The 15,533-nt window shown below is 42.7% G+C and overlaps 1 protein-coding gene across 2 annotated transcripts; it reads left to right on the forward strand.

The window, feature by feature from the left end:
- The first annotated feature begins 1,942 nt into the window (after positions 1-1,942).
- fosl2 (FOS like 2, AP-1 transcription factor subunit) lies at positions 1,943-11,190 on the forward strand. Of its 2 annotated transcripts, none has more exons than XM_024429680.2 (5): positions 1,943-2,142; positions 2,414-2,627; positions 7,259-7,513; positions 7,782-7,889; positions 8,970-11,190. In XM_024429680.2, the coding sequence occupies exons 2-5, from the start codon at positions 2,499-2,501 to the stop codon at positions 9,504-9,506; spliced, it is 1,029 nt and encodes a 342-aa protein (XP_024285448.1). In that variant the 5' UTR covers positions 1,943-2,142; positions 2,414-2,498; the 3' UTR covers positions 9,507-11,190. The 2 variants fall into 2 exon arrangements, with proteins under 2 accessions (XP_024285448.1, XP_024285450.1); XM_024429682.2 differs by having other exon boundaries at positions 2,508-2,627.
- The last annotated feature ends 4,343 nt before the right edge of the window (positions 11,191-15,533 follow it).

Here is a 15,533-nt window from a genome sequence, read left to right on the forward strand (position 1 = left end):
TGACTCGATTCTGACTCGAGTCCAAGTCATGTGACTCGAGTCCACACCTCTGCTGGGCAAGGAGCACCGATACTTTATATCTATAATTTCTCTTCATATGACATGGATTGAAAAGGATTTGCCAGCAGATTGTTGACTTGATTCATGACGATGACTGCTTGTCTAGCTTGCTAGCTAAGATTTTGAAAGTATGATGTTGACATCAGTCCATTCAAAGCTACTGTAGATATAACGGGATTTGACTTCCTTTTATCTGTGGCCAATGACCGTGAGTCTTCTTGAATGGGCACTTGTAATGTAACTCTATGGCAGCACCCAAGGAGCCTGAAATTTCAAGCTCTCCCTGTAGATTTGGCGGTGATGTAGTGTCCCCATGAGTGATGGAACACTGAGCCAATCAGGGCGCACCTAGAGAACATTACCAACCCCTATGCTCCTTGTTTTCCTCTGGCTGCCCCACCACCACAAAAAGCTAGAGTTAGGCTGAAACAGATGCATTTTGTAGCTGCCTTACTCAAGAAAGCAAAAAAAGAGACCATGTTTGTATGCAGCTTTATTAACTCAATTATTATTATTTTTTACATTGTTTGCAAACTGATATGTGACTCGTATTAATGCCAAAATAACATGGAAAACTGGGGAAAGGAATGACTGGTCGCCACTGAGTGTTGCAGTTATTGACACACTCAAACCAACTGGCACCTACTGCCATACCCTATTCACAGGCATTTCAATATTTTGTCTTGCCCATTCACCCTCTGAATGGCACACGTGCACAATCCATGTCTCAATAGTCTCAATACTTAAAAATCCTTCTTTAACCCGTCTCCTCCCCTTCATGACTGAAGTGGATTTAACAGGTGACGTCAGTAAGGGATCATAACTTTCACCTGGATTCACCTGGTCAGCCTGTAATGGAAAGAGCAGGTGTTCTTAATGTTTTGTTCATTCAGTGTACTGTACTCTAGTCAAGGCTCATCCTATATAACTACTGCTGTACACACCTTTTATATTCATATTCTGTCCATGATGTCTATACACACGTTATATACATATTTATATTCCGGGCTCTGACATTCATTCAAACATTTCTATATATCTTAATTCCTTTATTTCTATTTTTGGTATTTGCGTGTTTTGTTAGGTATTACTGCGCTGATGGAGCTAAGAACATGAGCATTTCGCTACACCGGCAAAATATGTGTAGGCGACCAATACAATTTTATTTTATTTGACTAGCGGTGGAGAATATGGTAGCATTTCCTTCCATAATCTTCCCTTACTGCTGCTAGCCACATCTAGCTGTTGCTCGGGCTACACATCAGGGCAGGCATTTAAATTCTAGAGCTGCGAAAAACTTCAAAGGGATATAATTCTCTCTCGTTCTGTCTCTTCGTGTGAAAACCAAAGGTTACAAAAACGTTGAATAGTCATGAGATGAAGATCCACACGGGTGGCAAGATATAACTGCACACGTCTTTGTTAATAACTGCATATACCTTACCTACTCTATGTGGCACAGAGACCCTATCCTTCTGAGCTTGAGGAGAAAATGCAGTGAGAGAGGGTAGGGAATCCCTCCAGTCTCTGACGTGCCTTTACCAAGGAAACCTTGTCCTCTCCCAACTGCCCATTTTAGGAAACATGCGTCAAAGGACTGTACCAAATCAGACAAACGGTGAATATAGAGAAACTTTATAACTTCCAACTCGATGATAAAATACACGTGCGTAAACATGTAGGCTTATCACAAGCATAGTACATTGACTCTAACGATGTTATGTATAACAATAAAGCTGATTTACGATACCTTGTGCTGATTTTTACAATCTTAGCTATGATAACCCCTCAAGTGAAGTGTCTACGCCCAGGCAGTGACGTGAATGAGCCTGCTTGCGTTGATAAGCGGCCGCAGTTCTCCGTCGTGCCATTGAAGTGAGTCATCCTAGTGTGGTGAAGGAATAGAAAAAGAAAGATAGAACTGTTCCAGGGGAACAGCGGATTGCTGAAGTAGGCCTAAAGTGTGTCGCGGGGAAGAGATTCTGTAGAGCAGGCTGGGGTGGAAAGCAATTTTAAAGCCTCTGTATGTGACTCACTCGCAACGCAAGTCTATTCACCGCCAACTCTGGATTGACTGCGAAAGTAGGTGACTTTTGTTCTTGAAGTTGGCTCTTGTAGCACACACTACCAGCAGTGACAAGGGAAAGAAGCAGGATATAATTATTTGGAGTGGACAAAAAATATAAATATTTTCAGTTTTACTTCTAGTTAATTACCTTAAAATATTTAATTTCGAAGAGCCTGGATTTATTGTACCAATAACCTATTTGAAAACACTTTTTTTCTGGATTTCCACGTGTTTTAACGACTATTGCTTTCAAGTTGGTCACTTTCCAATCTGGTCCACTTTCAGCTCCCAAAAGGGATTCCACTGTCAGAGGATTTTTTGAGAGTTGGGAGCTCATATCAACTACTGAAATCTTCCTCTTTCCTGGATCATGTACCAGGACTACTCCGTGAACTACGACACCTCGTCCTGCGGCAGCAGCACTTCGCCGGTACAGCCAGAGTCATTCACAAGCGGCAGCAGCACGATCGGCAGTCCGATCTCTACCTCAAGCTACCAGGTAACGCAATACAACATAATATAATATTCTCTTTTCTCAAATTAAAATATTGGTATTCACAACTGTAAATTGAGTTTCATTGTATCGACATTTCGTCACTGTGCAGTTGTCTATGACACACTTTTAGATGGGTAACCCGGAGAGGCTATAGCGCTGTTCGTAATTAAAGGTGCTGTGCAATGCAATAGAGGTGCATATTATCTTTCTAATACACTGCTATGTACATGTTTTATTCAAGGGCCATTAAGAATATTATATTGATATTAAATATATTACTCCAAACTATAGCCTAGTGCTGTAGAGACTTTGTCTTCACATTTGGAGAAAGCGCGCCCGCGGTATCGCCTGTGAAATCAGAATCTGCGGGCGTTATATTGTGATATTCTCCCAATATTTTCCAGACCTGCTCTGCAATAAAGTGAAATGTAATAGATTATATATGTGGTTCTGGCCAAGACACCGATGCGCGAGCGAAGTGCGTAAACAAGGAACAAACCGACTCAATGCCGGATTTATGTTGAATGTCAGAAACCTGTGATATGAAACCTGTGTTATGAACGACTGCTGAAAATGTACTTATTGACACACATGTGTATGCGTAATCTGAATTGCAATATGCAATCAGGTATTGCTCAATCGCTGTAGCCTATAATTTAATACCCACGTGTTGCACTATAGAACTGGTCATTTGAAGTTGAGGGGACGTTTTTATTATAAAATACATATTTTGTAGACGGAAGAATATACTTTAGAAAGTGTTCATACTGTGGAGTCCACAAATAATTTAGGTATACGCACATTATAAGACCTGTTGAATGAGTATAAACTTCTATGAACACAGGAGGCAAGTTATCATGAGTTATAACACACACCAAACTGCGTATAGGTTGCTACAGCATATTTTGCCATTCTGATTGCTCTCAACATTTCTCCTCCAAGATATGGATTTAAATATAAGTTGGAATGTGTAAACCAAAGGGCTACCTTTTCCCTTGCACATGGGATAGCGACTTTATTCATGCGCATAACTTGGTCAAGGGGAACAAAAACATGCACTGATTCGATTCTACCAATCCTTCTCAGTGCCTTCTTGGTTAAGATAGCCTACTGTATGTCTCTGACCTGCTGATGATCAGTGATCATCACTGTAAAGCAAACAGAGCAATATTGACTATGACTCCACATTGGATAGAAGTTCTGCAACAAGGTCTATAGCGTCATTCAGTGGTGGTACGCTGCACATTGCACAATATAGGACATCCACCCATAGCTTCGAGGTTGTGTGTGTGTGTGTGTGTGTGTGTGTGTGTGTGTGTGTGTTGCAGATGGGGCCCATGTATCACGCACTGGCAGATTTTGTCGTGACATGGAAACGGCAGGTTAAGACGCTCACGATGCGTCTCCCAATGCGCCTTCGTTTATGTTGGAACATTTGGAGACTTCGAGGCAGGAATTTTCCCCAGATCCCATACAATGATTAGGCCTACATGTTTTTTTCTACCTGCTCTCTCGTCCTCTCGTTCTAGTGACATTCTGAGATATGATGCCCAGTGGCTATCATTGAGGAAGAACCATAATCAGCATTTCACACCACATGTCCACTTTAAATGCTATTCCTGACAAAATATGAGCTTTTAAGGTTGAAATGTATCGATATGTTTTATGAAAGTGACAGAGAGACAATGTGTCTTGTGTTTTCAGTCGTCTGGTGTTAGGTTGTCCGTGTCCAATTCACAACCCGCAGTAGGCCTACTAGGGCAAATGAAGGAGGATCTCTGCGCTACATTTAACAGCTTGTTCCATAGATCTAGACCAGTGTTCTAAGTTAATTTCGTATAATGAACATTGCAACTGTTCAGATGTCCTCTCAGGCACGTGTCGGAAAACTGAGGGCTAAAAGAAGTGTCTCGTTTTTGTAGGTGAAAGGACTCGTCTGCCAAATGGCAACTGTTGTTTTGCTCCCGTGGGCGCACATATAACAGCTGGACTGGTCGTAGCGTTAAATAATATTGATCGTCCACTCCAGACCAGAACTCCCACGCATTTTACTTTGTTCTTTCAATCGTTTGTCTGCCTGAATCCGTCTTTTGAATTGACTTGGTTACATCAATTTCGAGATCATCATAACCACTTCCTTATTTGTTCCCGGTTTGACGCAGTGCCATAGGTGCTCTCTCTTCCCTGGACATGTTTACAATATTATTGAGCCGAAAGTTCCTGGATGTTTACGTCATCCTTTAGTTTCTCGGGGGCGGAGGACAACTATTCTATTTGTTTAAGAGGGGTGTTATTTTCTTCTGCAGCAATGGCGAAATCCCAGCGCATAAGAGTAAGACTCTGGGAAAGGGGGTAACGTGTGGGAAGCTGTTTACCGGTGTTGTGTCAAAAATCTCCCCCTGCCAGAATCCCCCCTCCCATCTAATTTCCTTAATTTTGTGGCTAGATTCAAATACTTTCTGTGACACACATCAGAGTCAAATACTTTCTATAGAACAAACTTCGTCTGGAGTGGCAACCGAAATTAATAATTAATGTATGTGTGCTATATTAAACATAGAGGAGGGAGTCAAATGTTGGCAAACAATAAACATTTCAGAACAACTATGGCTGAATTATTATCCTTACACTTTCAGAAATACCAGTCGAATAAGACATGGGAGAGATGACGAATTTTGGCAAAGAGATTTATTTATAGACTAATACAAAATCAGTAGCGGATTTAGGTACGGGTGACATGGGCAGCCGCCGCCGCCCCTGGTGCGGGTGGGCGCGAGTTCGCCCAGAACTCCATAAAGCTAGAACTGCCACATACACTTCAACCAAATAGCCAAAACGAAAACTGCAGACAAAAATGTTTTTCTACTACTAGTTCAGTGAAATGTAAGCTAAAATGACAACGGAGTGAAGAGCAGAAATCTCAACTAGGAAGTCGCAGCAATGAAGAACGCAAAGGGGAGGGAGAATTCTCGGCACAACACCGGCATTAGCATACTGACTTGATAGCCTATGCGAGACAACTCACAAATTACTGGGCCGAGAAACGCGTAACATGTTGTATTTGTACCCTGCACCTGGAATTGTGGACAGTGTTTCACATTTGGAGTCTACTCACAGTCGATTCACCTATTGGCTCACAAATCAAATTTGCACAACAGCCTTCCTTTACCTATTTTCATATCCCCGGTTCTTACCAGAAATGTCTGTTACTTCTGTGTGGCAACCAGTCACCCCAATTACCATATCCAACCATTACCCCATTTAGGACTTTACCTTCTCGTTAGTTATTAGTCCCTGGGATTTATGACTGCAGTGGAATTTTCCTTGTTGCCTCACTTCTGGAATGTAACTGTCTGGGGACCTAGCTTTTCTCTCTAGCCTAAATATAATGCCTCTTTCCGCCTTACTGGAACTGACCGATTTACGCACTTGCTTTACATATCCCCAACATGATTCATCAAAAGAAAATAATGGATGAATTGACCCCTGGATGGCAGCCCAGAAGCATTACTCGTCTCTTCATGTTCTATGTTTAATGAACGAGCAAATCCAGCCCATATCGGGTCGGCTGATGACATGCATCACTCACCGTTGCCCTCTAGTCACTCAAGTGTCTGGCGTGGACTTGTTGAGACATACTAACTTGCGTCCTATCCTTGCTTTTAGGGGCAATATCAGTGTGGCATCAGATATTGTCTTATCACCCCAAAGATGCCTCATGAGGGCTCAAGCCATATAAACTGAAATAAGGATACTGTATTTTGCTTTAAAGATGGTCACTTCTGTGTTGTCTCTCACAGCAGTTTGGTGTTGATCACTGATGAGCATGATAAGAGTCCTCAGATAAAGTAAACTTGTGGTCTTATGTCATCTATTTTATTAGAAAAAAAATAGATATGCTTACACTTGTCTATGGAAAGAGAGAGGCCTGTATCAGTGCCACTGCAAACCATCATGATCACCTTATTCTGGCTGGAATAAACAAGTCATCACACCTTCCCTGGTGGATGTTTTTCCTTCTTCAGAGAGGTGTACCATTCCATACCATGTTGCTCTCCAGATGACTTGCAGCTTGATGCAAGCTCCTCTCCTAGCTGTAGTGTGATGATGGAGGTAGCAACACTACGGGCTTTCCCGCCGTGATTCACTGAACGTGTCACTGACTGTGCCACTCCAGGGGTTAAACGGGTGAATCTAGACAGTGTTTGTGTATGGAGTCAGTGATTCACTACTAGCCTGTAATGAAGAGGATGTGTGAGTATGATGAAGGGTGGGTGGCTGGTGTGTAAACGGGGGGGTTACGCTACAGTACTCTGTGGCAGAAATGGAAATTGAGGTAACAGGGTCAAAGACATGTCAAGTTAAGTTTTTCCCCCAGTTGTAACCAGTAAAATAAATTAACAACATTCAATTTCAGCAAAAAATAAATGCATGGAAATGTATATTTTGATGTTACTCCATTCACAATGTGTTTGTCCCCTGAGTTGAAGACACACAACCTGTGTTCTTTGTCATCTTGAAAACATCTATTATCATCTTGAAAATATCCACTCACCATTTTTCTCCCGCTCTGCCCTCTTTTTTTGCCCGCTCTGCCCACCTCCCTATCTTTTGGCTACCTTTCCTGTATCTAGAAATACCGGGTCGACATGCCTGGCTCTAGCAGTGCCTTCATCCCTACGATAAACGCCATCACGACCAGCCAGGACCTGCAGTGGATGGTGCAGCCCACAGTGATCACATCTATGTCCAACCCGTATTCACGCTCCCACCCCTATGGCCACCACCTCTCCAACGGCCCTGGGCTCCTGGGACACACCACCCTGGCCCGTCCGGGTGTCATCCGCTCCATCGGGGACACCCGCGGACGCCGCAGGAGAGATGAGCAGGTGAGGACCACAAGTGTACAGGTGATGTGGGTGTTTAAAAGTTCATTTTGTCTGGATGTGTGGAATTCACCATGTCCCGGCAAGCACTATTGGTGAATGTCTTCTAACATTGTGAGACAGTAGAGTGAGTTTTAATATCAAAGTCCCAAGTTGTGAGGAATTTGGACATGATGGCTTATATGTCTTAACCCAAGGCTTCTCTTCTTGTTTACCCTGTTCAGCTTACGTGTGAGTGACAACTCACAAGGTGTGTTGTTTATTTCCTTAGCTTACCCCTGAAGAAGAGGAGAAGAGGAGGGTGAGACGCGAGAGGAACAAGTTGGCTGCCGCCAAGTGCCGCAACCGCAGACGAGAACTCACTGAGACGCTCCAAGGAGTGAGTTACACGGCACACACACACCCTAACCGAGAAGAAGAGACAAAGTTTTGTAATGGTTAGGTTGTTACGAATGCACTGATATAAGTGGACACAAGTGGCATTTCGTCAAGTTTGATAAAAAGGAGTTGTGCCTGTTGTTCAGACACGTATCTGCCTTCTCATTGGCTAGAATAGTCCCATCTGATCTCAACTTGATGACTACACTTTCCCCTCCCTCAAACTGCTTCCAGCAAAAACGCCCTTCCCTCTCTCCACCACACGCCACTCTTTGTTGAATGACCAAATAAGGAAGTGTCATATTTCAATCATGAAGGGCAACCTGAACTTAAACCTACACTTTACCTGACATTACCTGACATTCTGGTTTGACCCTTATCCTAATTCAAAAAAATATTGCTAGTACAACTTTGTCCAAACAAAAATGGTATGAGGAAGTAGGAAACAAACAAGCAAAGCACGGACACACCTCAAAAATAGGAGAAATAGTGCAACCGTCTATTTCCTTGTTGCACTATTTCTCCTATTTTTACTACAACCGTCTCTTTCTTTCCTTGTTGCACTATTTCTCCTATTTTTACAACAACCGTCTCTTTCTTTCCTTGTTGCACTATTTCTACAATTTTTGGGGTGTGTCCATGCTTTGCTCGTTTGTTTCCTACTTCCTCATACCTTTTTTGTTTGGACAAAGTTGTACTTGCAATATTTTTTTCAATTAGGATCAAAGGGTCAATCCTAAATGTCAGGTAAAGTGTAGGTTTACGTTCAGGTCATTCAGGTGCAACATAGCCAAGACTGCCCTTTCGCTTTATCCCTACTCTTTTCCTGAGCAAACTTACACTCAAATATAATGTGCAGTGTGCTCTTTTTGGAAAACAGTACACTCTTGTGGTAGCATTAGGTGGTGCAGAAACTCACCAATGTGTACCTTAAACAGTGATTGGGGCTGTAACATGAAGATTAACACTTTTTCTGTCTACTCCAAACACCAGAATTGTAATTGAGCTGAATATTAACCCTCCAGATACTGAAGATTAAAACTTGTCCTGATCGTCTGTTTTGTTTGTTTGTGTTTTCCAGGAGACTGAGGAGCTGGAGGACGAGAAGGCTGATCTACAGAAAGAGATCGAGACACTGCAGAAGGAGAAGGACAAGTTGGAGTTTATGCTGGTGGCCCACAACCCCTTGTGCAAACTGCCCCCCGACGATCGCCACCAGGGGGGCCACCACCACCAGCAGCAGTGCGCTCCTCTTCCTCTGACCATGCGCAACAATCTGGGTCCCCGAGGCCTCGTCAACCCCGTTGTGGTGAAGCAAGAACCACAAGAGGACGATGAGGACGGCAAGTCCCAGCGCTCCGTCATCAAGCCCATCTGTCTTGGTGGAGGTGGTGGGATTTACTGCGATAGCGACAGCCTCAACACCCCGGTGGTGGCCGCCTCCACCCCGGCCTCCACACCCAGCGCCCCTAGCCTCATCTTCACCTACCCCAGCATGCTGGAGTCCGAGAGCCCCTCGCCGTCCTCAGAGTCCTGCTCCAAAGCCCACCGGCGCAGCAGCAGCAGCGGGGATCAGTCTTCAGACTCCCTCAACTCACCTACCCTCCTGGCCCTCTGAGCAGGGGCAGTAAGGTGATGTTGTGCGGAGGGCGAGCAGCGCCCCCTTACCGACTTGGAAGACAAAGAGCACACTCAAGCCTGGACCAAGCCAACCAGTAACTGTTTCATTGACACCAGGAACCCTCAAGGGCTAAGCCGCTTGTTTTTCTTGTACGCTTCAGTGTGATTTTTTTATACCCAAAGTGTGTGCACCTGTACCAGCCAGTGTCATCCCTTCTCCATTTCAACTCCAGCACAATTTGTTTTTTGAACAATGAACATATGACATGGAGGTTAGAAGTGACAGCAGAGGCAGTCATAAGAAGAGAAAACTGGTGAATGCAAGACATATTTTTTGATCAACATTAAGTAAAGCCATCGGGCAAAAGTTGCACTCTGCTATGATCAATCTACCAGTTAATGACTAAATGAGAGACCATGGGAGGGATATAGAAACAATGGAGAGATTTTAAAAGCAGGCTCATCTTTTTCCTTTTTTTATCCTCCCTCTCCCAGAAACCAGGACCTGTTTGGGAGACTACAGAGAGTGTGTGGATGCGCTGATACGCTAATAAACATATGACTTTATTTTCATCTCTACTTGTATTTATGACCTGTGCTGTGTGACCTTGCGTTCTGGTGTTGTTGTCTCCTGATGGTTCACTGGGTGAGCCTCAAAGCCTCAGTGTCTCAAACGAAAATAGCCAATTTTTATTCATTGCCTAGATCCTCAACACTCTACTCCGAATATTGGTCAAAGTATCGATGGCCATCGTATTGTGTGCTTTTCTCGGTAATGTACCTGAACTTTATTATGTGTTTAATACATGTTTGTGTGATTTACATTGATGTCAGGGATTTCTCTTCTGTGTGGTTGTTGATAACTATTTTAAGGAGCAGCATGGGAAGCATCGGGGCTCAAATGCTTGAGTGATATATGAGGAGAAATTCAAACCGTGGACCCTTCTACTTCGGAAATTATGTCATTCACCAAGACAGTTCGACCAACGAGGGTATTATGACCAACTCCTTATACCCCCAATACTAGTGGAAGTGAAGGTTCAAGCAGACACTCTAGAGCTTCATTGAAAGTCTTTTTTGGGGGGGGTTGATTGAATTGCAATATTTAAGACCTGTTGTTTACTTCAAACATTCCTTACAGGGTCAGTGAGTGTCATGGTCTTGCTGTGATCACGGGACAGAAGACTTCCTGAACAATTTTTAGTTGTGCTGGGTGCAGCAAATAAGACTGTGCAAAAAATCATTGCTGCTGCTGTTGTTGTGGACTGACCAGTCTTGAAGGAGAACACATCACTTATTTATCTTTGTGTGGATGGTCTTGAGGTAAACTTCACTGGATAGTTACGGTATCACATGATAGCGTTTGAACAACAACACCCATCATGCATTGCGGCAAATTGCAGACCGAAAAAAAGATACCAAAAACCATTGTGGGAGAGAGTGTGTTCTTAGTCTGTTGAACCCCTTAGAAACACGTAGGAAAGCCATTGACTTTAGATCTTCTACTGTACGTGTCATCTACTGTACGTCTTCTGTTTCTGACATCTATTTCTTCTTTTCTCAAATGCTTTAACTGTTTAAAATGATTGAAAACAAACAAAAACAGCAATATGTATAGCAGTGTTTGTTCATTTCGTAATTTAAATCAATAATTATAATAAAAAAGCATTTTCAACAAAGAATTCTTGAAAGTTGTTGTGTTGGCCTGTTCGTCTTTGTGTTCACAAACTGTGTCACATGAGTGATACAGTGTCCTTACATTTGTCGCACTGAATATTAGGCACATTTTATTTTAAAGGCGACGTACCCCTAAACTACTTAGTGGGGTAGATAGACTAAACCACCCGTTATGTTATATCTCATGCAACAGCACGATATAACACTGCCTTAAAAAATGCAATAATTGACAGCGTGGGAAATATCTTTATTATATATGCAGACTTTTTGGTTGGTCATTCAGTGGTCAGTTTGTCAGAACCTATCTACAGTGACAACCATAAAAGCAACTCCACTTTTTGACCATATGCCTGAATGGCCAATTAAACATTTACAAGTAAGTGATAGGTGTCATTATCCTTCTCGTTTCAAACAGGTTTTTTTTCTCCATTTCACAGTTTATACTTATTTCTAGTGGTTAAAGTGAGACATAGAGAACATGTGTAAATCTAACATCACAGGGTATGTTTGAGATTCTTTGAATATAATTCAATCATGAAAAAGAGTCAATGACTTAAACCTTTAGTAGAGAGGCTCAGTGAATGTGGAGCCAAAATGTGTACACGTGTGCCAGTGGAGTCGCTGTAGAAGGACCAGCCAGCCCAGATACCCCTACCTGCAACAGAGTCGTAGTGTATGTATGGTAGTCTCCTTATAGTTGTGCCATAAAGAATATGTAGTTAGAGCACAGAGGACTCCATGACTTATCATTGTGTCCAAGCAAACAGTCAAAAACCTCTCCTGCTAAGTCTTTTATATGTCACCTCTACAAGATCCCATATCCCACTCCAGTTTGCCTCCCAGTAACAGTACCCAGTCAGCCCTTGTCTACACAGAAACTGTGGCCACACCTCAAAATCACAGGAGGTTGGTGGCACCTTAATTGGGAAAGATGGGCTTGTTGTAATGGCTGGAGCGGAATCAGTGGAATGGTATGGACGACATCAAACACATAGTTTCCATGTATTCCATTTGCTCCGTTCCAGCCATTATGAGCCGTCCTCCCCTCAGCAGGCTCCTGTGCTTAAATATCTTAGAGTGATCACAATATGGCTGTGTTTTGGTTCTGTGTGACCTCAAAGGCATCTAATAGTGAAAAGAAAATTAATAGAGAAATCAGTAACACTTCAAGTCTCCAGGTATAGTACTTTATTACTTGTTATAAGCATGTAAAAACCTTTATAGTGTCCTATTGAAATGCTTATAATAAGTTATGTCTATGGCAAAAATCATTGAGTCATTGACTGAAAATGTCTGGTATTTAGCCAGAATCATTATGAGATGGTTATAAGCATTATATGGGTTCTTGCATGCTTATGACAAAACTGCATCATAATGAATTAAACCTGTAGGCTTTATGTAAAGTTCCCTTCACATCATGATGTTGTTATAGTCACTTTCATTACTGTAATGACCAATAAATATATTATTAATAAATTAGGAACTTAATCGCCATGTAGAAATATCAAAGACTTATGGCAAATATAGGTGCTCAATACAATTGGAACAACACTGCAGTTTTTAGGCAGTAGCTGCTTAAAGGTTACTTAAAAACCCTTTACTACTACCAGGTAGCCTCCCCTTAAAAATGTGCACAGGTAATAGTTTCTCCAGTTTAGTAGAGACCAACTTCCCTCCAGAGACTCCCGGGTTATTGTCGCTCACATCCAGCTCTCTCATATGTGAAGGGTTTGACTTCAGAGCTGAGGCCAGCGAAGCACAACCTCCCTCTGCGACTCTACAGAATGACAATCTACAAAATGATATGACAATCAGAGTAAAGCTGGCTCACACTTGGCATCGATTAGAACAATAATGTCAATGTACTCTAATACCCATTCCAATGTCTCATTAACCACATAATACCTTTGCTCATTGGTTTACAGAGTGGACTCAAGTTCACTTCACTCCTGAATCCTGCAGGTCGTTGTCCGTTGGGTCCAGCTGCCTCGAGTGTGAGGGGTTTGAGCTGAGAAATGAGGTCAGCTCTTCACAGCATCTTTCTGTGAAGTTACATCTTAACAGCCTGAGTGGGAGAAAATAATGACATATTTTAAACCCGAATTCAATCAGGATGTGCAATATGATGCTTTAAAGGGGAAGTTCAGAAGTTTACAACTTGATGATTCCTCACCTTGAAAGTAGTCTATGAGCAAGGAGAAAATGTAATCCATGATATGGTTTTCTTTATACAGCCATTACAAACTTCAGCTAGCTTTAGCCACCACTAGCTAAAAATCAATGGAAGTGATAGGGGCAATTGTTTAGTTGAAAAAAAAACGCCAAATCACCTTTTACATTAGAACTGCTAGGCTTCTCAGCCTTCAAGTACCCACTAGAAAACGTGCTGTCAGAAGTCCCCTTTAGCCTACGTATCAGATTAATCTACTATGTTGTTATCAGAGGGTGGCTATATTCGTAATCATATCTGTAAGTTGATACTCATGATGGGAAAAAACTTCAGGTTTATTATGTCTAAGTACCCATCTCCCTGCAGGTTTATATAGCTGCAGGTTAGGACCAGCACGCAGAGGTGTGTGTGTGTGACTGTGTCTGTGTGTCCTGTTCTCAAAACTGTCAGATACAAGGGTGTCTTCACTCAGTCAGAATGTGCATCAGCGTTTCTACTGATTTATCATAGTGGCAGGCTAACAGGAGGCAGCAGCAATCTAAATGATCAGACCAAAATGTGATGAGAAGTGATCGGGTGAAATATGAAGCTACAAGCGAGTGAAAGAAGACAGCTTTGGGTGAAATATCAACTATCCATGAAAGGTCAACTATCCAATCAGAGCAGCAGGATCAATGTGCAGCCCGGGTTAGGGGTGGGTTTGGCCCAAACTTACCCTAGTAAAACTGACTATCCTACCGATCCTCGACTTCGGCGATTTCATCTACAAAATAGCTTCCAATACTCTACTCAGCAAACTGGATGCAGTTTATCACAGTGCCATCCGTTTTGTTACTAAAGCACCTTATACCACCCACCACTGCGACCTGTATGCTCTAGTCGGCTGGCCCTCGCTACATATTCGTCGCCAGACCCACTGGCTCCAGGTCACCTACAAGTCCATGCTAGGTATAAAGCTCCGCCTTATCTCAGTTCACTGGTCACGATGGCAACACCCACCCGTAGCACGCGCTCCAGCAGGTGTATCTCACTGATCATCCCTAAAGCCAACACCTCATTTGGCCGCCTTTCGTTCCAGTTCTCTGCTGCCTGTGACTGGAACGAATTGCAAAATCGCTGAAGTTGGAGACTTTTATCTCCCTCACCAATTTCAAACATCTGCTATCTGAGCAGCTAACCGATCCCTGCAGCTGTACATAGTCTATTGGTAAATAGCCCACCCAATTTACCTACCTCATCCCCATACTGTTTATATTTATTTACTTTTCTGCTCTTTTGCACACCAGTACCTCTACCTGTACATGACCATCTGATCATTTATCACTCCAGTGTTAATTTTCAAAATTGTAATTATTCGCCTATCTCCTCATGCCTTTTGCACACAATGTATATAGACTCTTTTTTTCCCCTTTTTTTCCTACTGTGTTATTGACTGTTAATTGTTTACTCCATGTGTAACTCTGTGTTGTCTGTTCACACTGCTATGCTTTATCTTGGCCAGGTTGCAGTTGTAAAGGAGAACTTGTTCTCAACTAGCCTACCTGGTTAAATAAAAAAATAAAAAATTGTTACATTTCATACCTTTATCCCATAGAGTCCTGTAGAGAGTAAAATTAGTAGTGTAAAATGTCACCCACTGCACAAAAAAGATATGCACGGGTATTTACCCTTGTTGTGTAGGGAAGGCTTTCAAAGGGAAACCTGGCCGTAAGCTGCCCAGTCACACGAGTTTACCCGAAGACCTAAATTCCTTCAATGCTCGCGTCGAGGCAAGCACCACTGAACCGTGCATGAGAGCACCAGCTGTTCCAGACGATTGTGTGTTCTCGCTCTACGTAGCCGATGTGAGTAAGACATTTAAACAGGTTAACATTCACAAGGCCGCAGGGACAGATGGATTACCATGACGCGTACTCAGAGCATGCGCTGACCAGCTGGCATCTTCACTGACATTTTCAACCTCTCCCTGAGTTCGTAATACCTACATGTTTCAAGCAGACCACCATAATCCCTGTGCCCAAGAATGCCAAGCTAACCTGTCTAAATGACTATCGCCCCGTAGCACTCACATTTCGTAACCATGAAATGGCCCACATCAACACCATCATCCCAGACACCCTGAACCCACTCCAATTGGCATACAACCCCAACAGATCCACAGGTGACCGAATCTCTATT

Source organism: Oncorhynchus tshawytscha, linkage group LG08, assembly GCF_018296145.1.
Source record: "Oncorhynchus tshawytscha isolate Ot180627B linkage group LG08, Otsh_v2.0, whole genome shotgun sequence".
NCBI classification, from domain to species: Eukaryota; Metazoa; Chordata; class Actinopteri; order Salmoniformes; family Salmonidae; genus Oncorhynchus; species Oncorhynchus tshawytscha.